The 21,140-nt window shown below is 45.3% G+C and overlaps 1 protein-coding gene across 1 annotated transcript in view; it reads left to right on the top strand.

Moving 5' to 3' along the window:
- The window catches only part of SLC4A4 (solute carrier family 4 member 4), a 151,174-nt gene that overhangs the window by 100,521 nt on the left and 29,513 nt on the right, over window positions 1-21,140 (top strand). The window contains exons 8-12 of the mRNA XM_029085268.1: window positions 7,634-7,721; window positions 9,083-9,237; window positions 9,706-9,819; window positions 11,250-11,424; window positions 16,590-16,723. Of these exons, the coding sequence (XP_028941101.1) occupies window positions 7,634-7,721; window positions 9,083-9,237; window positions 9,706-9,819; window positions 11,250-11,424; window positions 16,590-16,723 (666 nt within the window). The remainder of the gene's footprint in view (window positions 1-7,633; window positions 7,722-9,082; window positions 9,238-9,705; window positions 9,820-11,249; window positions 11,425-16,589; window positions 16,724-21,140) is intronic.

Below are 21,140 nucleotides of genomic sequence, written 5' to 3'. Positions count from 1 at the left end.
TACAAAACAAAGGAAAAAGATCATGTTTAATTGCCTTCTAGTAATGCAGCAGTGTTTGTATTTCTTGAAGTTTTATTATTGACTTCTTAAAATAACCACGTCAACTGTTTGCACAGGCTGGGTGTTTGGGTCGGGGTACAGGGAGGTAGAAGTGGCTTAATTTTATACAAGGTTATTCTTCATTCCTCAGCATTACTGAACTCTGTATAGTTCAGTTTTCCAGCCTCGAAGCCCAATCCCACTTCCCCCTTTTTTTTTTTAAACACCTCTCTGAACGCATTTCAGCAGCTGTAAAATTCAGTATTGTTTGTTTTGGTAGCAGGAGCCAGGAAGTTAGATCTAGGATTGCTGAACGACCTCATTACTCAATAGCATTAATCAAGACAATATGTCCTTCCATGCCAACATTTTTTCCAGGAAATAGTATTATCCATTTGCTGTCCTCTAAACCTAATGCTAGCCCTAATCAAAGCAGGGAGGCTCATTAGATGGCTTTTGTGAGTCATGAAGAGCCATTTGCGATGGCTGCATCCTGTGAAATTCAATCAAGGAAATCCCATCAGGGCCCAGACGAGCTCCGAGGGAGCTGAGCCTCGGCCATCTCACGCGGCGGGTGTTCCTGTTGTGAACGTGCTGTTGCTGAACAGCCCGCAGGCTCTGCAAGATGCTGGAGCCCTGGGCCTGCCCCTCCGCTTCTCTCTCTCGGGGCTGCTCCTTTTATTTTGTTAAATTGTCAAGATTCTGGTAAAATAGTCAAAAGCATGCCACCAAAGCTAGGTAGTGCAAAACCCCTGGGGTTGCTCCGTAAACACCAGCTAACGTTTCAGCGCTGCGGGTTGCTGCAGGAGGGGGTGGTCACACAGGTCTGTGGAGCAAGCACAGCGTGACCTCCATCTGTCTCTCTCTTTAGAAAGCAGCAGTTTGGTTTTCTGTGGGGCAGGCGGGGGGTTAAACACCCAGGTTTCAGCACAGGGCTGTGGTTTTGGCTGGTCTGTAATGCAGAAGGGAGGTGGCCTTCGCATGGCCATCTCTTCCCGTGGTGACATGCGCTGCTGGAGGTGCCTTTGCACAGCAGTCCGGTTCGTGCCTCTGGTGCCCTGCCTTAGGTAACAACCTCACGTTCTTTAGCAACTACAAGTACACTGAGTACCTCCCAGGAGACAGCGAAATGCCTTGCTCTGAAGAGGTGCTGGTCGCAGGGCTTGGATCAGTGGCAGAGGGGTGGGGAAAGCCCTCTCGAGGAGCTGGGAGAAGGGAGAAAGCATCGCCAGCCATAATGCGGAGGTCACGCAGCTTGTGGAAGCGCATGAAGTCACGGTGATGTTTTCCTTTTCAAAGCGCTAACAGGGCAGGGTTTGCAGCGATAGCTTTCATTAAACTCACTGAGAATCCGTGTATCAGCTGCAAACATTAGCTGGAGGCGTAAGACACAGCCACAGTCTTGTGACGTAGAAGCAAATATGACACCAAGCCCTGCGGAGGTGAAAAGCTCATGATATCTACAGTCCCTGCCCTGTTTTGGTTTATTCATGTTGATCTAGTACTTCAGAAAGCAAAAGGATTGTGTGTGTAAGGTAGACAGTGTTCAACGTGTAGACTTCCAGTTAAATAGGTTACTTATTTCTGCTGGGGTTTGTTTGGTTTTGGTTTGGTTTGGGTTTTTTTCCCTTCCTCCACACATTTTTTGGCTTGGATTTTTCATGTAAGTTACAGAATTTTGGACTCTTTGTAGAAATAAGATTTCCTGGATGACTCTTCTTTGGATACATAAATTTGCTGTATATTTTTTTCCTTCACGCCTCCTTGCTAACAAATATTTCCTTTACTTAAAAGTAAATTTTTACTTCAAAGAAAACCAGCAAGATCTGATGAACTCTCCAGGAAAAGCTTCTCAGCAGGGTGTTTTCATACAGCCCTAGTAAGAAAAATCAGGGATCTGAAATCAGGATAGAGAGATCCCAGCCTTTCACTATGTTGAGTTTTCTTTTTACCCATCAGATTGGAAAAAAAAAACAAACCTTTAAGGACTTTGGTTTTACCTTGTTGAATTTAATTCCACAGTGGTGTGAACTCCTCATTTTGGCAAGCACGTAACTACTGTGTGTGCACCATGGCTTGGGTATGGCTGCTTCTCCTCTGGACAATGCAGTAGATGTAACTTTTTATTCTCCTAAAAGAAATGTGCAATTATGTGTTCAGGTCTGCGGCGTTAATGTCATGTTGATGGGGGAAAAAAGGTGAAGAGTGAGCAAGGGAAAGATCTTTTTGGAGATAAGCTGTACAGACTTGCGTAGTCTAATATGTAGTGCTGGGAAATTGCCTGTGCCTACAAGTCTCAAATTAAATGAAATAACTTGCCCAAAGGTCACTTAGGAAGCATATGGTAAAACCAGGAGTCACGTTCTCTTCCCTTACCTCCTAACTTGAGCTTTCAACTGCGGAGGCATCTTTTCTTCTTCGGAGGTGAGGATGAAATGTATGTCTTGTTCATTAATTACAGCATTGAAATGGTTTTCAGGGCTGTGCCCTTTAGCAGCTTTCCCAGCAGAAGGACTTGCTCCGGGAAGTCGGAGCTCTGGCAGCAAAGGACTGCCTTTGTCTGTCTGCGTTCATGGGTTGGACGCCATGTGAGAAGACTGCAGTGTTGGTATGTTGTTGCCCAAAACTTGAAGAATCACCTGTGTGAAACAGAAGACAGACCAAACATTTCACCATCTCCTTTCGTTACTGCAGTCTCAAAGTTGTGTTTCTTTCATCAGTGGTCCAAGACACAGATTCTGATGGAAAAGTATGTCAAGAGGTTGTTCTTTGAGCCCTCAAGTCCATCAACATGTATCTGAATTGTGAATGCTGGATGCATTGCAAGCATCTCACATGGTGTCCAACAACAGAAGGACTGCTTCCCCTTACGCCTCTCAAAACCAAAAACATTTTCTCCAGGACCTTCCTGCTTTCCTTTGTGTAGGTGCCTTTAACCCTTACGTAGTTGCTGCTCTTGCTTGCTCCAGGTTTGAGAGCTAGGTATGGATGAGCAGGCTGAACTTAAATCTTGTTTTAACTGCTTTTCCTCTTTTTTATTTATTTTATCTATCTATCTATTTATTTATTTATGGGCACACACACATACACGTGACAACCTTGTCTCCTGCACTGATGGTCAGCTTGCAAAGAGACCATGGTGAGGCTTGGTCCTTGGACAGTTTTCACCACGACCCTTACCCTGTATGGGAACTTGATAGTCATGGACATTAAGGATTTCTTGCAGGATGTCCCAAGTGGATGTCAAAATATTAGTGCTGCACTGACTTTGGAGCTTGTGTTGTATTCAGCCCCCACCTCCTTTGTGTGCTCTTCATGGGATTTCATGGAGATTTCTAGACAAATTTCTCAGAAGGACAACACATAAAGCCTTGTTGCCTCACTGAGCAAACTGGATTGAAATTCTGCCCTGCAGTCTGTGGTGTCACCTCCCACCAGGATCCAGGAGGGTTGTGGTCACTCCTAGCCAGTCGTTAGGCCCATATTGTTGTGCTGCTACATTTAGATCTTCTAGGTGCACTGGCTGGGTTTAAAAGTGTTGGCCAGGGCACGTTTGTCCCTTTTGAATTGGAATTACTCATCCGTGGGAATGAATTTGTTCTTGTTGGGTTTGGTGGCATAGTCTGTATGATCAAAGGGTGAATCATGGGTAGTTGGTCGTCACCTGCTTAAGCAGAGTAAAGGGTGCAAAAGTGATAGAAGGAATGGTGCTTTAGGTGTAACAGAACAAGAAATTTCTGAGTTTCTGGCTCATTATCAACTTGGAAGCAAAGGATTTGGAGTGCTTTGAGTATGCCAAGTTCAAGACTAGGTGTCCTGGGTGTGAGGGCTGTCAGCCTTGTCTGTAAGCTGGTGCCCAGAGCATTCAGGAGAGAAACCTCACCTTCTCTGCATTGAAGCATCCTTAGCAATGTTAAGTGTCAGAAATGGATGTTTGATAACTCAGCAGGTTGTGTGCAGTAGAGAGGAAATCCGTGCTGGCTTTCATCTGGGCAGGGTAAGGGGACGAGTAGAGCACAACTAGAAGTGAGGGCTTTCTTGGGTACAAGCACTTGTAACTCAATATTAAATGCATGCAAACATAAACTAGTCTAAACCACTAAAATGCATTCATGGTTTTGTGTTTGTAGTATTTGGCCCTTTAGAAGGTCTTGTTCTACATGCTGAAGGCAATTCTGAGCCGAATCAGTCAGGACAAAGAATTCAGAAAGTGTCACAAACTGCTTGTTTTGAAGAACGTTTTAATAAATGCAGGAGCAGTCAGGTACTTCTGTTATGCATTGGAGGAGAACCAGCCGATGGAATTATTTCAGAAGATGGTTATGAAAATGTCTAGTTCCCCTGGAAAATCAGGAGAATGCCAAGCAGCAACTTCTGAAGTTATGCCTTTTTTTTAATTTTTTTTTTAATTAATATATTCAGATAATTTTAATCCTAGAGTTTTAAAAGAGTTGGCTGAGGAACAGTTTGTCTTTAATGTTGTTTGGTAATAAATTGTGTGTCCTGATTTTGCTAGGATAGAGTTAAATTTTCTTCTCAGACACGGGGAAAATTCCAGGAGGGGTAGGAGGAGAGCAAAGGACATGACCTAGGCGTGTATGGCTTAGTCATCTCCGTGTGAACCTTAAGTAAAACACTTGAAAGCCTCATGAAGAACTCGGTTAGGAAGTGTTACTGTTAGTAATGCCAATTAATATGTATTTATGGATCCTGTCCTACCAACTTGATGTCTCTTTTTTATAATACTCCAGATTTTTAAAAAAGAAATACTTCTTTGGATTTAATATACCTTATAAGTCATTTTACCTAGTATTTTTACATGGTATTTTGATTTAGGAAGCTAAACTAATAACTTAAAACAGTACTGGTAAGAGGAGAAGTACTTCTAGTGAGTTGTCACACCTCAGCCTCCTGTGTTTCACATGTTATCAGCAGCTTCTGAGACAATGTATAGTTAATATAATAAAGGCTGACAGATAACGAAGAGGGTGTCTCCATGGCCCAGAGCAATCTGGTCATCTGTGCTTTAACTTGGCCCCACGTCAGCTTCTCCCTCTAGGAACAGAGAGCACAGGGGGAAGAGCTGTGCTCCCAGTACCGGATTTCTCTGGGCAATGCTGAGTTCCTGAGTTAGCCATAGGTCATTTCATCTGTATTTTGCCAGCTCTTGAATTATTTCCCTGAGGAAGACACTGATACATCAGAGATGGTTCACAGAAGAGCCATCAAAGTGACAAAAGAGAGGACAAAAGCCTGACTGACAGATGGCTACCGGTGACGGGATCGATAGGCGAGAATATTTAAGGGAAATCTGTGAATAGAAGTTGAAGCTAACCCGAATTCACACCGGAAGTGATGCAAAAGGTTTTAGATGAGACAACTTGCAAAAGGTTATAGCGTGATTATTTTCCATTACTGATTGAAAGGTACAGCTGTAATTGGAAAAGGGCTTAATTCAGGAAGCTTTAAAGTTGTTTTGAGCAGCTCTTAGTGTTTCTGTTTGAAACACACGCCGATATGGACTTTACTGAAAATTACCCCAATAATTCCCAGTCTTTGCTAAATTAGGTAAAATGGAGAAGTTGGTCTCCTGCCATGTGACTTCTTTTGTTGCTAATTGCCAGGATGGATTGATATGCAAGAGAGAGAGGCTTTTATCTCAAGGTCACTAGTTAGACTCGAGCTCAGGCTGAACACTTGAAGTGGCGCCGTCTGACCGGCATGATGGTCTCCACTGAAATCCTACGGGCCACCAAGTGTTGGCCATTGTGCAAGATGGCCAACAGAAGTAACAAGCCAATTGGCAAGGCTTGAAGATAGATGTGTTTTCATGACATAGGCATGAACCAGATCTTTTTTTCTGGGACAAATCTGAACAGGGGATTTATAAGCAGCTTGTGTTTTTACAGCCAAGGTGGTTGTAGATGCTGTGTAAGTAGCTGCCAACTTGGCACCCATCTACAGCATGAAATCAACTCTAAAGTAAGACTATTTCTACAGGAGGTAATGGTTTTTACCATTTCAGCATTGAAACCTTGGCCTTGCATATGAAGTTTAGTTTAGGAACTGGGAGTGTCTAAGATAAAGCTTAGATCTTCCTGAATTAAGTATTATTTGAACGGTGATATCTTTTTTTTTTCTTTTCTTTTTTAAATTTTTCACTCCAGGCCAGAATGATCTAGGTGCCTTTGAAGATCCACCCTTGAGGCCATACTTAAAACTTTTTCTAATGAGTGTTAATTAAGAGGCTGGAAAACCCAGCCACCTTTCACCAGCATTCCCATTATTCTGGCACAAGTGCTAGACAGTTTTCTTGGCAGAAGCATGAATTTTCCATGTCTAACCTTTTCCATGAAGTAACATACTGTCAGGTCACATGAACTGCAGGCTGGCAGGAGCAGCTCTGTGGGCAATCCTTTGAAATGTAGGTACAGCATGTTAGCCCTGATAAAAGCAAGGGCAGGAAAGATGAAGAGCAGTAGTTTGCTATTTGCAAAGGTTTCATATCATGGTGTTTTTCAAACTCATTAACAGTGACTTGGATATAGTTGCTGCCCAGAGAGGTGGTGTAAGGAATGAACTGATAACAGATAGCTGTAGTCACCCTCACTGATGGTGCCTGCCATAGGAATAGGTTTACACCTCAAGAATCAGGTTTCCTGCTTAAGAATTAAACTGGGACTATGAAGCCATCAGATGAGCTTGCAGGTCTCTGGTACATATTGTATACTCACAGTGGCAATTCAGAGCATACAAGTTGGGCTTAATTATTTAGAGCTAAAGCCCTATTTTAGATTAATGGTTTCCCATCACAGGTGAGTAGCTTCTCTGTGTGCTGAACCATAACGGAGATCTAAGCCCTGTCAGAGCATTAATAAGCACGTGGAGTGGTATCTAATAGCTCGGGGGAGCAGTGTAGGTTGCAGTGAGCCATGTGGACAGTTAATAGCATCTTCTCTCCTACCGTGCTCAGGTGTGTCACTGCCCTCAGAGCAATCCTGAAACCTTCTCCTGTCCGCTCCTGGCTGTTTAAGCAGCAGTTACATCACTGCTGTCATCATGTAAATGGCACAGGAATAGCGCTGGGGAAACATTTAACACAGATATCTTGTATAAAGATTGAACAGCTACAAGGAGCCAGTAATGTAAGAGCAAATAAATCACCATGGAGGTGGATGAGCTTTCTGTGGTGCACAGGGCATGGATTCTCAACCACTCTGCACTGGAGCTTCATCCATCATGCATAGTTCACTTCCAGGTACTGGGCATTGGAAGAATGTCCTTCATTCACCTCATTCTGGAGCCTAGGTTGCTGGATGGTAGTGACTCCTGTGTAGGACTGTGATAGCATTTGGCCATAGTGTTCCCAAGGCTGCTTTTAAGACTTTTTGGGAGAAAAACTGGGTAGTGTTTTGTTTGTCCAAGTAAGCATGATGAGCTTCAGGGTGTAACCTCTGCTCCCAAGTTAGCTGGAGGCCACTGGCAGCCTCTGGATCTCTAACAAGGGCCACAAGAATTTCTGTCTAGATGTTGTATAAGTAACAAGCGATCCATTTTGCTGTCCTAAATGGGAACAATCTGTTTGTTTTGTCAGATTTCTCTTCATTCTACTGGGACCGAAGGGCAAAGCAAAGTCCTACCATGAGATCGGCCGAGCCATCGCCACTCTGATGTCGGATGAGGTAGTTGTCTTGACATCTCCTGTGTGAAATGGGTTCTCCCAGGTTTTACTTGGTTAGCTAGTAATGATGTCCTTTCCTCCAGTGTGGTCGATGGGAATGGGCATACGCATAAAGGTGAAATACACCAAGTCACCTCCTCATTCCATCTGTTGACATAATTATTTCACCTGGATTCATGTTTTTATGAAAGCATAACGATAGGAAGTTTTTGTCCATCAAGTCTATTTTCCTGCTAGCAATCAGTCTTTCAAATAGACTAGGAATTAACCTTTGAATTAATCTTGTCGTGGTGCGTGCCTTGTGTCACATTCCGTGATCACAGTAACCCACAGCTACGGTCCAGGTGATTCCTGCAGAGAATGGTTGCACCCTGGACACGCTGTCGTGCGTTGCACTGGGTCCCAGAGCACTTCTTCACTCAGGCAGTGCTAATATATTATCCATGAGTAATTAGCAATTACTCACTAATCATACACCTCAGTGAGATGACTGGCCTTTCAGTTTTCATTTACGGCTTCTTTCTTCCAGCGTCCCTTGGGCTCTGAGCATCTGAAGCTGATTTTTGTTGCTTACTTTCTCCTTAATTACGATTTAATTTCTTACGATTCCCTTAATTACCGCTCACCCGGTCTCAGCTCTTCCGTTTTCTGTCATTCCACTGCTTGGAGCAATGGTCTAGTTTCCATAGCCCCAAAGTCCTCCTTCCTACTGCTGACTGCTCTTATTAGGTCTATCATGTGTGCTGATCCACCTTCACTCCAAGTGGTCCAAAAGTCTTTTGTAGAATTCAGCATTAACATTCTTTTTCCTCTCGTCTCTCATTTGCTCTTCATCAGTAATACTGGGCCTTTCAGTAAAACTAGTTTGTGCTTCTTGTTATTATTTTTGAGTAAATATTGTCATTGTTTCTACCTCACAGGGTTGAAAATGAACCTTTTTTTTTTTTTTTTTTTTTTGATAGACCGAAGCAGAAAGGAAAACAGGATCAACACTTTGTGGCTCTGTACAAGTGTCTTCTCAAAGTGTAATTGAAACCCCCTATTTATAGGAAAACTCCTTTTTTAGAGAAAACAAATGGATAATTGCTTGTAGTAACATTTTTTAAAAGGTTAGAAATGTATATTTTGCTAAAAAATAGAAGTATGCCTGCAAGAAAAGAATCTCTATCATTAAATCATCAACCAAAGGAAAGGGCTTTCCTGAGGTTCATGCAGCCTCGGGCTGAGTTTCATTATACTTTTTGAGAGATTTTTGAGATAAAATAAGTTGGTTTTGTAGAATAAAGCTCAGTAGCTGCCTCTGGAGTCTGGGCTACAGAAAATACAAACCTTTTCTACATGGAGTCTCTCTTTTCCTTGCAGGTATTCCACGACATTGCCTATAAAGCCAAGGACCGACAGGACCTGATCGCTGGCATCGATGAATTTCTGGATGAAGTCATTGTGCTCCCCCCTGGGGAATGGGATCCAGCTATTAGGATAGAGCCCCCCAAGTCTCTCCCTTCTTCAGATAAAAGGTAATAGCGGGAGACAGGCAGGTTTAGCTCTGTGATGAAGGACAGTGTGCGTCTGTTCTGAAAAGGTGATGGGAAGAGTCAGTGCTTAGGGTACAGCAGGTTTATGGAGCAACTGCAGAGTGACCTGCATTTGTCTGTCTCTGTTTAGAAAGCACTAGAGATATTTTCAGGTCTTTCTTAAAAGCTGGAGGGAGGATGTTCCTGCAATTCTGTACCCTTTAACGTGATGATGTAGGTGTATAATAATGTGCATAGTGGTTATCCAGACTCTTTGTGGGTCTGCTTGGTCTTTCTAATGTGCTATGTTCCACTCTGGCTGCCAGCAGGTCAGCCTTCTGATCTCCTTTGTACAGCATGGCTTCAGGGAAGGCTGTGTAGCACTTGTTCAGAGGAACTGCATGTGGATTGTGCTTTCTGGAGCTGTCAGGCCATACAGTGAGCCTCAGTTTGGCTTGTCTTCTTGCCTAGGAAAAACATGTACTCAGGTGGAGAAAATCTGCAGATGAACGGAGACACGCCTCACGATGGAGGACATGGTGGCGGGGGCCACGGGGACTGTGAGGAACTGCAACGAACGGGCAGGTCAGTGATGCACCACTCAGCATGACGTACCCGGTGTGATCCAAGCAAGGTGGCAACGTTTCCCTCGCAGAACCATTTCACCCCTTCCACTGTCTGTCCTGACATACTGTGTGCATAGGTTGAGCTATGACCTCAAAACATATCCTGGGGTTTTTAGTGCCCAGCCTGAGGCTGTCTGAAAGGTTGTGAACATCCAGCCTCAGCAAATTACAAAACATCTTTAAGGAGGCACTCAAAAATGAAAGAGGACCCAGGTAGGAGTTGGCTATTGGAAGTCTGTGAAGTTAGGTGGATTGTAAGGGATGTAAATGTGGCAGGGACAGCTACCATTTCTGTTTGGGTTGCTAGAAGTGCTTTAGCCAAAAGCAGAGATGCCCTTTTCCAGACATTCCTGTTGTAGTTGAATTGTACAGATGAAGGCTTTTATGGACAGGAATACAGAAGGTAAGAGAGCCCGAGGCCTTACTCTCTGCTTTATTACTCTGCTTCTATGCCACTTAAAAGTCCACTGGAGTGGGAACACAGTTCAGGTGGCCATAAAACAGCGTGCTCAGCATTTCAGGGTCAATACACGAGTTTTCATGGTGGCATTGTGCCCTCCCTCCCCCTCTTTTAATTTATTTACATTTTAGTACAGTATCTACATTCTAGGAGAAAAGTCTGAAAGTCTGAAATTACACATTGGTGTGTAGAAGGCAGCTGAGACGTCCTGGGTCAGAAAGTATTGTGTGCCTGTCTGCCGTGGGCCTCTCCATGTACAGAGTGTCTGACCAGTCCTGACCCTGCTGCTGAGCTGCCTACAAGGGAACAAGAGACAAAACAGAAATGTTTTCCATGCTGGCAGTGTCAGAGCCACGTGGAGATTAAAGAGTTAAAGAGTTAAATACCGTCTTGTCTGTGATGGTACAAAAAGAATATGTCTGCAAATGGAGCTCGCTTGTTCTCCAAGATGATTTCACTTACTTGGGTTTTTACCCTTTTTTTTCTAGTTGACAGTTTGAAGTGTTATTCCATTTAGCAGATTGTTTGCCTCACCCAACCATTGTGTCTGCCATGTGGAGAAACTGAGGCAGAGATTTAGACTAGAGTTAATCTATTTTATTATATCAACCAATATAGTCGGGGGGAGGAACAACAGACAAGCTTCCTGAACTGCAAACTTTAGTGGTCTGTTTCAGCAGAAGTAGGGCTTGTGTTCCTGAAATTTGTCTCTTTCCAGCTGCACCACATGTTCGAGATACTGCTTCTCTTTACAACATTATCTCAGTGATATCCCTGGACCATCACAGCTGTCATAAGATTATTCTGTAATGTGATGATCTCACTCCTTTCAGATAATCCTTCATTTCTGGCAATGTTTCTGATTACTTATCTTGGTGACTTTCCCTGTAAAACATTTTGCACAAGTCTTCTCTTGCATGTCTTTTCAGATTCTGTGGTGGCTTAATCAAAGACATAAAGAGGAAAGCACCGTTCTTCGCCAGCGACTTCTACGACGCTTTAAATATTCAAGCCCTTTCAGCCATTCTTTTCATCTACCTAGCCACAGTGACCAACGCTATCACCTTTGGAGGATTGCTTGGTGATGCTACAGAAAACATGCAGGTTAGCAAGAGCTTTCACAAGCAACGAATGAATGTCATTTGCTTTATGCTGTCTACAGTCAGAGGGGTTTGTTCACCGACAAAGCTTGAATTCTGGGTATGATTAATAGATGTATTTCCACTGTGTTTCCTCTGAAAATTGGCCTGCTTTCTCTGCTGTTGGACAGCTGTCCTTTGAAAAATTGTACAAGCCTTTACTTTAAATGGTGTTAGGAAGATGGCCAGGCAATGGAGAAGGTCCTTGCTCCTTCTGTATAGAGAAGTTCTCTGATTTACTTTCTGTGTTTGTGTCTCGCCTGTACCATTTCAGTCCAATTGAGTTTACTAAGTCTGATTCAGACTTTCCATGTCAGCAGAGCATGGCACTGTATCCTCTGTATGACTCTGACCATCCCAGGACTTCTGCCTCTCTGGTGAAAAGAAAATCCTAGAGTTCATAGGAAAGCAAGTAAATCAGGAGCTCTGACACAGGAGAAAAATGTGACTTTTTTAGAAAGACAAATTTCATAAGAATGGTAGATGAGATCCTGAGAGCCATATGGCAAATCCAGAGACAGGTGGGATCAACAGTAAAGACAAAAGGAGGAGCTTCAAAACATGGTGTAGAGAAAAGGAATTCTGAATTAACAGTGCTGCGGGTCCTTCGTGTTCGACTGGAGCAGAATTCTGCTCCAACCGTGCGCTTTAGTATTCCTTGGGCTTTTTGAAGACGAAGAAAACATAGGAGGTTGGCTTTAGATAGTTTCAGCACAGCCATGTTGAATATCCTAGCAATAATTAAGCTTGTAGTGACAATGACTGAATTATTAATTTATGCAGGTTTAATTAAACCACATGTAGAAAAGGGGGGCACCTATCTGGAGCTCTTCACTTCCCTGTGATAAATTACAGGCTAGAGTAAGACTCGGTAGCAGGTGGAGTGCCAGACTTCCCTCTCCTCTGTACAAATACAGTTTACCTCTCCCTAAACTCAGCTCCACAGCTGTCATGCAAACAAATGCATGATGCACAATGTTAAAAAGAAACAAAAGGGTGTAGAGAATGGAAAGGCCTCCAGGATCCACCGGTGAGCATCGCTCTCCTCTCACTGAGTAGCAGAGCAAAGCCTGTCTGCTCTGCATCTCTACGAGTCTGTGCAGTCTGTAAGTAGGAGGAGTAAGGGGAAACGTTACTTAATTCCAAATTTAGTGCATATAATCACTTTATTGTGCCCAAAAGTCTTTTATGTTACCTTTGTATCCCATGAACATTTATTACCGAGTAGCAAAATATTTTTTTGCCTCTGAAACTGACAGTATAGTTTCTTAATGCTCACCAAAAAAAACCCCAAAACAGAAAGAACCTTGCATTTTAAGAAGTTGGAAAATACCTAATTCATCTAATAAACGATAAAAGTGCTGCCCCATTGAGCAGTGACAGTCCCGTTGCTTGCACTTGGTCGTGTTGTTGGAGTAAGACACGTGCGTTTGCTGTCTTGGTTTGGCTGCTGGACCAGCTCTGCAGGGGAAGGTGGTCCCTACCTGTGCTGTGGGGACCATGCACAGCCTTGTGCATAGTTTGCAGCTGTGCTTTGCTGCTGCCCCTCTTGCCCTGGGAGCCTTTCTGCTGCCAGGCTGCACGGCATACCTCAGGGAAGGAGAGGGGTGATAAAAGAAGTGAAGCTTCCTGGAGAAGAGCCGATAATCCCTGCGCTCCTGGGAGACCCTTCTGCTGTCTTGTGACTGCCAGGACTGATGCATAAACATGGTTTGTTTAATATCTCTCATGCTGGGGTGAGGTTATTCTTCCAAGAACCTCACAAGCCTTCTCGGTGGGATTATAGCTGAGTGTGCAACCTTCCTCTGATTTAAAATGATATTCATTTGTTGAACATCCCAGTCTCATTTCGCCATAGTAAGTCTGAGACTGTGAGCTGAGTAGGAGGGGAGACATAGCGGGGTGGAAAGATAGAAGGAAGAGCAAAACACAGGTTGCCTTTAGTTGGTAGTTTTCTCTGCAGTAGATAAAACCCATTCTGAGTTTTCCTGTTGCTAGGAGGGAAAAAAAAGTCCCTAGAAAGACGAAAGCTGCAGGAACAGTCTGTTTTGAGCTCAGTGATTTATTCTCCATGTTGAAAAGGGGAACCCATCGGTGCTCTATAGTTAAGAATACTTCTTTGGTGATGGGGAAGCTCTGCAGCAAACAGAAACACAGTGTAGCCATTAATGACAAAAACTTCAGGAGCAGCAAAAGGAACCAACACCCAAGTCCTGTCTAATGCTTTGTCCCTGGCTTCTCGGGGGTTTGTGCTCTGTGAGGAAGGAGCTGGGGACATAGCCAGAGAGGAGCAGTGCCAGCAAGGAGAGGGGTCTGTGGATGTGCCCACTCCCCGTAGCCTTTTTGGTGTTACACTTCAGTTCACAGAAGTGGAGCAGAGTGCAGAAAAATCATCACTGAGTTGCTAGAAAAACCAAATCCCTGTGGTCAGTTTATAACATAGTTAAGGCTCGATGCAGGAAAACATTGCCTATTATTTTCTCATTTGAGCACTCCAACATTTATTTGCGTCTCATGTACCACGACCAGTTGAATTTATTGGGTTTTATTTATATACTGATTTAAAATTGAAGTACCAGCAGTTTTTCTGAGTAGCTCACTGGTGGACCAGAGGTTTGCAGAGTTTGGGCACAACTGGCTTTTTTTCTTTTTTGCTGTCTCCCTTCAACAACCCTTTTTTCATCATCCTTGTTTGAAAAGGCACTAGGTCTGTTGGCTGCTGCAGGAGCCTGGAAAGGGTTTTGACTACAGGTTTTCAGCAGAAGACCAAAATCATGCATTCTTCTTGCTCAAATGCCCCTGTATCATCAGATTGGGATTGAAGGATCACAAGGTGACCAGTTCAAGCTGTTCATCCAGGGAGCTGCTCAGTGGGATCAGAGTCCGGGTTCATGTCAAGTATTATTCAAACCATTGCACATTCCTGCAGTGGGGAAGAGTTTGGAAATGTGGTTTTCCATAAGACATCTCAGAGCATGAGCTGCCCTGAATCTTTATATTCAGCAATGTGCAAGAAGGTTATGCCAGCTTCTGTAGCTGAGGAGCAGCACCTAGTTTTCCCCCAGACATTCTGTCCTCATAGAAAACGGTATTTTTGGGACTACCACATCACAGTTCATCCTTCTTGTTTCTTGTAAACAATTACGTGACTGCTGCTGGGTCAGGCACTAAAAATCACCCGTCCCACACTGCCTGCCCCGGAGAGCCTGCCCTGGCCAACGTTTCTTTAAAAGCTCACTTCAGAGTTTTATGTTTCTGAGAAAAGACACTATTCTTAGCTACAGACACGTGGAAGAATGCAGGGAAAAGAGATTCCAGATGCGCTGGCCGTGAGGGCCCTCTCGGTGAGTAATGTGGGAGGAGCGAAGGGGATCAGCTGTGCGAATGCCATTCCTCACCCCCAGAGCAATTATCTCCTCCTCACAAGTCCCCCAGAGGCAGCAAGTCAAGGCTCGTACGCTCCCGTCCGTGTCCCCTGTAAACACCTGCGCCGTCCTTGTACGTCACGGTGAGCAGATCCCTGCAGAAACTGGGGCTGTTCGCCATGGACATCACCAGAAGCACTTAGAAATGGGAAGGACCAAGGATGTCACCTCCTGCCAAGGCAAGGTGGTTTCTGTCCACTCTACAGCAGCTTGTCTAGCTTGACAAGTGACTGAATGTGTGTCAGGAACCAGCAGCTTTTGAACTTCCCTTACCTTTTGCTTCTCTGCACAGGTGTCATGCTTCTGATTTAATTACCCAGCAATAACAGTGCTTGACCACTGGTATTTTGAGATGGTGTTTATGGCCAGAAAAATAGGTTTTGATTGCTTTAGAGAAAGTTCTGCTAGTAATTTAGTAGATTAAAAAAAAGAAACCAAAAAACTTATGCTCTACATAGTAACCTACTGGCTCGACATATGACACTATGAATATACTTTCTTCAGTGTAAAGAGTAACTTGGGTCTTACCAAGAAGGAGAGCCACAAAATTTTATTTAAACTCTCTGTATTGCCACTGATAAGTCAGAAAAACTGCAGCCCCAACCCCGCAGTTTGCCATGGGCGGAAAGAAGGATCTGCATGTGCCATTAATTGCTGCTTGCTCAGCACGTGCAATATTAATGAGGCTGCTGATTCAGACACGGCTACAACAATGCACGTAAGCCTATGCTTAAATCTGCCCCTGGTTGTTGGGGAAGTGTTCCTGGAGAGGGTGATGCTGATGGGTGCACATCTTATTCAGTGGAAGATGATGCTCTTGTTGTTCCTGTAACATTCAGTCAGATGTAAACAGATTAGTTTCCATAAGAGCAAACAAGGTAAGCTCCAGCCTGTTCTGCCATCTTTGTAGAAGGATGCACGCTCGGTCAATAATCACATTTTATTGCCATTTATATTTCATCCACATTTTGCATTTTACAAGGAGATATTGTCCAGCTATAGTTGGACATGAAAATCCAAGAATGCATCAGGCATGCTCTTTTATCCTTCTCCAACGAAGCTGTTTTGCCACACATGCCAAAGGTAATTGTAGAGCCCATTAAATATGGAATTTATTACTTGCTGGTGACATCTGATGAACTTAGGTCTCAACACATGACTCTGCTGGATGAAGTAGCCTTGTTTGGTTTGTGTCTCACTTGCTTATGCTGTTACTTGAAAGAGAGGCATCTTGTTTCTCTAGAAAGACTTGGAGAAAGAAAAAAAACCCCACCTCTGTTGTCCTGGAGGATGCCAGCGCTGTCCTCTAGCCATGCCCTGCCATGTCTGTTGGAAGAACCCTGCAGATGTGTGTCTTCCCTGTCAGAGATGTGGGAAATGTTCAAGGAGTTCTCACATCCTTGAAGTGGTCTTTGAAAGCAGTCTCCTCCCCTTGTCAAATATAAAATACAGTGTAGTGTTATTAAACTCTGGGCCTCAGACATAACAAGGAGGGTTGCTGGTTATCCTGAGTAACTAGGAGTTGTGTGGGATGAACACATCTTGGTGTGCAGCTGCAGGAGAGGACAGAAGATGGTCTCCCTGTAGGCTTGGACATACCTGCACACAGCTTGCGACCGGTCACTGATGTCACTACTCATCTTCTTACAATGGGGCTCATAGAAATGGTTCTTCAGAACTCACTCCTCTCCTTTGTCTGCCGTAGGGTGTGTTGGAGAGCTTTCTGGGCACGGCGGTCACCGGTGCGATATTTTGCCTTTTTGCTGGTCAGCCACTCACAATTTTGAGCAGCACAGGACCTGTCCTTGTCTTTGAACGGCTTCTCTTTAATTTCAGCAAGTAAGTACAAGGGTGGAGGAGGGGAGGAATGCCTCACACTAATGAAATCCTAGCTGGGGAATGAGATGGCTAGCGGTGGGGAAGGAGGGGATTTAGTGCATGAAATGAAGCATCTCTTTGTTCCTTGTTGAGATTGCAGCGCAGTCACGTCCGGGATTTTCACAGGCACGCGTGTCCCCGAGCGCTGCCCGGTGTCTGGGTGCCTATCTCCTTGGGGCCTTTTGGAAATTCTTGACCAAGTCTGTCCTCGATGAGAAGTTTGCAGGAGTTACAGTCACTGTGTTGTTCCTCCCCAGCCGCTGCAAGTGTTTCCCTGGCTGCTGTGTGTTTCCCTTAGGAGCAAAGAAAGGAATCCAGCTCTCGGTGATTTCACCAACAAAATCCCACAGGTCCCAGGGTTACCAAAAAAAATTTGTCCTTAAATCAGTACTCATTTGAAATAATAGCTGTTACTTATAAACGCAAAAGAACCTATGATAGAAACAGCTATTGCCCTCTGTTTGTCCCCAGAATTCCTCAGTGGAGCTTTGCTGCATTAAACACTCTTGATTTTTTTCCTTTTAACTGGTATAGAGAAGTTGTGCTCCCTCCTCACCATGTTAACATCAATGCAGTGAGGATAGCTGACACCCAGAGCTAAAGGGACCCCGTTTTGTTCAGTGTTCTCATTTCCTATTCCTACATCTGCAACGCTGGCAAAACAGAATGAGACTCCCTAAAGGGATTGGCATATTCATTGGTGATTTTACACGTGTGTTCCCTGGTGATTTTGCATGGGACTGCTGATACTTTGGACCATGTTTTGCAAAGCAATCATTTTATATTCTACAGAAAATGCCCCAAATCACTTGTCGCCCTCCTTTCCCCCATCAGGGAGCGTTCGCAGCGTTGCAAGTTGTGAGATTTGTGTTTCAGTCCACAGAACAAAGAGCTTTTGGAGTGAAGGCGTTACCAGGCTTGCTTTCAAAAGCAGTCGCCTGTGATGTGGAACAGCTCTTTGGCCGTTGGAGGTTATTTTTAGAAAAGGTCTATTGAATTATTAAACTGAACATGGCTACAGGTTGCAATAAGGCAGGAGACATGGTATATGTTTGGTTGCTTAGTTGTATCTCCTTCCTCATTATATTTAATCTCTGTGGGTAGTTACTCAGATATAATTGAGAGCGTATAACCATGTCTTCCCTGTGAATATCCTGCACGTTGGCAAAGTCTTCTGAGGTACAGAGCTTCTGCTAGGGCAGGCACTGCATTTCCACGTGGTGCCACGTACACAGTGCTGCACTGGACTCTTTTGGAGTGAGGTGATTTCATTTGGTTAGTTAATACTTGTGGACAGTGTGAACCCTGTCTGTGAAAATAGTGCAGGGCAGGATGAAACGGGCAGGGGCTGCTTCTCCTGCTGCCTTGTCGGAGTTGGTGTTACTTTACAGTCAGCACTGTTGGGTTTGAAGCCTGGATGGCCTCGCAGCACACTCTGACTGCTTTTAGACAGAGATATATTCATGCTAAGCTGAGGAGAAGTTCATCTTGGAGTCCAGCGCGCCGTGGAGAGACAACCTTCACCTTCAAATGCAATGCAGTCCCCTCCTGGCTGGCTCTCCTCAGCACGCTCTGCTCAGTCCTGCCAAAGCGGGGCAGAAGAGATGGACTTTGGGTCTGTCTCTTCCCCCGCTGGAGCACAGGCAGGAGGAGTGGAGGTTGGAAAAATAGACAGAAAATTAGACAAGCCCAGAGAGGGAAGCTGGAAGGTGCCGAGTGGTGAGAGCTCCACAGCAGAGCTAGAGGAGGCACCTCTCTTTTCTTTCTTCGACTGGAATAAGTGATTAAAGTCAGGAAGAGACATGCTATAGCTATTTGCATCTGGTGGGCAGGTCAAAGCCCAGGTGCAGCACACGGAAGGGAAAAAGCAAGATGGAAAAACACTTTGTACGGTGTAGGGAGGGAGAAGGTGGTTATTTTTAACCTGAGTGGGAGGCGGTGGTTATAAAAGCTATTGTCCTAACAACCTGCTGGAGCAGAATGGCAGGGTTTTTCGAGGAAGTCTTTCTCACAAGGAAATTGCAATTAAGTACTGTGATTTTTCAATAATGCGTTTGTGGTTGTTGATGTTCACAACACCCTGTTCCCTACTGGGAGCAAATTAGAAAGACTTCCCATCTACAGACTGATTTCAAGTTTGACTCTCTGTGTTTGTACGGCGAGATACCTAAAAAACCATCGCGTACCCAGCCACGCACCGAGCTCTGGGGGCTGGCGGCAGCGGCGTTTGCCACATTGCTGGCAGAGCAGGTTGATGCTACAGGACATCTTGGGTCACCTCACATCCCAGCTGCTGAGCTCTGCTCCTGTGTAGGGTCTCTCTGATGCCCGTTGTGACATGAGTCTGGGTTTCCGAGCTGGAAGCAGTGGGAAGCGAGGCGCTGGGCTCCCCAGGAAAGCAGCACCCCAGCCCTTCTGCCTTCCAGGCGCAAAAGCAGGCTGTTGGGAAGGTCTCCCCCCCAGAGACCTCGGAAGGAAAATTAATCACAGCAGAGGTACTTGGCCTGTTGTATTGTGGCATGTCCTGTGCTTTCTCATATGCTCTGTGAGCTTCAGAAGTGCTGCAGGACTTCTGAGGAGTAAAAAAAACAAAGTTTAAAACCTTTTGAAGTTCTTCAATGGTGTGCAGTCAGGATGCCATCTGAGCTCCTGCCAGCTGTCTTCTCCATGCTCGGTCAGATGGATGGCAGCTCCTGCTCGCTGAGGCACTGCCTCCTGGTATTTCAGAGAGCTGTCACTGGGTTCTTTATTTTCTTTTTCTTCCCTTCTCTTCTTCTAAATCATCACTTTGTTACTTCCTTGTTCCTTACCCCTCTTCCAGGTCAGACTCAGTGAGGCTCTCAGTCCCTCCCCGAGATGTTTGTCTACAATAAGGAGAAAACCTTGCAGAGGCTTGGTTTGAATTGAGGTTCCTGACCCTGTCTGAGCCTTACCTGACATCCGACCCAGGATCCTCCCAGAAACGCATGACGCTGCCCAGCAGCAAGCCTGTAGCTGGCACCCTGCCTGGTCTGCAGCCTTTTCTCCCATTTTACAATCACAAGGTTGTAGTTCCCCCTGTCGAGGTGCCCTTTTGTTCTCTACTCTACAGTTCTATACCACGCCCTGGAGAGTTGCTCTCGGGCCCCTCCGTCAGCCAGGATTTCTGCTGGTGGTGGGATGGGGGCTTGGGCTGCGCCGTGTAAAACAGCTGAGGAGTTTGCTGCCTGTGGGTAGGGGTGTGACAGCACACCGTGTCTCCCGGGAAATAGTGTGGAAAAGCAGGTACCTGGGAGATGCAAGGATGTTTTTCACTGTTACTACAGGAGGTTTGAGGGAGTCCCTCTGCAGCAGGGACTTGAGTAAATGTTGGGACCAGCCTATAGCCAGCTCTGAAGGCCACACTAGCAGATGTTTCACCACTGAGCTAAAACTGCCCCTGGTACTAGAAGCTAAGCCCTCTCCTAGGCACACACGGTTCTCTGGAGGGGTGGGTGCTGACCCATACCTGTCCTCTCGATGCAAACAGACCTGGAGGGGGGGTGCTGCAGGACGCTCCAGCCATCCCCTTCTTCCCCATGCCTTGGGGAGGGACTTGAAGATGCTTTTCTGCTGTTGTGGTGTGGAGCTGTGGGAGGTTACCTGGTGCAGCCTGCATTCCTAAGGTGTCTCGAGGGTGGCTCTTGCTGCTTTTTATTTAAAGGCAAGCTCCCAGGAGAGATGCTCAGTTTTTCTTACAACACTTGTTGTAGCTGGGAGTAGGAAAGGATAGATTCCTGGGCCCCATCCCTTCCCCAGAGCTTTCTGATGCTGATAGAGACTTTGCTCTGAGACTTTCCACAGAAACTACCCTTCCTCCTCTGTCCTTCAACACTGCTTCTGGAAGATGGGCTGGCTGGGGCTGCTGACCCCACCACCTGCACGCCCTTCCCCAGAGCAGGCAGTGACCTCTGGCAGAGCCTCCTCTGCTCTGGTGTTCGTTTTTCACATTTGTTTGGTCCTAAAAGCCTGCCTTTGGGCTCGGGGCCGTCAGGGCACGGCAGCCTCGAGCAGCACACAGGGGGCAAACAAACTTCCCAGGAAGGGAAGGATGCGGCTCACTCCATCGTTCTCCACAGCCTGCCACGTCCTGCCACCAGGGTTTCTTCTTGTCTTTGCTTTGTACTTCTTGAACTTTTCCTGCTGCTATTTTGATTTCTGCAGATAGTGCGAGGGCCTGAGAGATGGAAATGCAGGCTCCTGAGCGTGAGGCTTGGCAGGAGATGGCTTTTCTGAAGGAGATTTGTAAAATGTGGTTACGTCTTCAGCTGGTGGAAGGCCGTCAGCATTGAGCTGCTCGTGGTCTGGACGGCTGGATGTTTGGGCCTTCACAGCTCTGTGCGTGTTTGCCAAGGGAGGA

Source organism: Antrostomus carolinensis, unplaced genomic scaffold (assembly GCF_000700745.2).
Source record: "Antrostomus carolinensis isolate BGI_N321 unplaced genomic scaffold, ASM70074v2 scaffold826, whole genome shotgun sequence".
NCBI lineage: Eukaryota > Metazoa > Chordata > Aves > Caprimulgiformes > Caprimulgidae > Antrostomus > Antrostomus carolinensis.
Note: the sequence above shows the minus strand (reverse complement) of the source record. Positions and strands in the feature narration are given on the sequence as shown.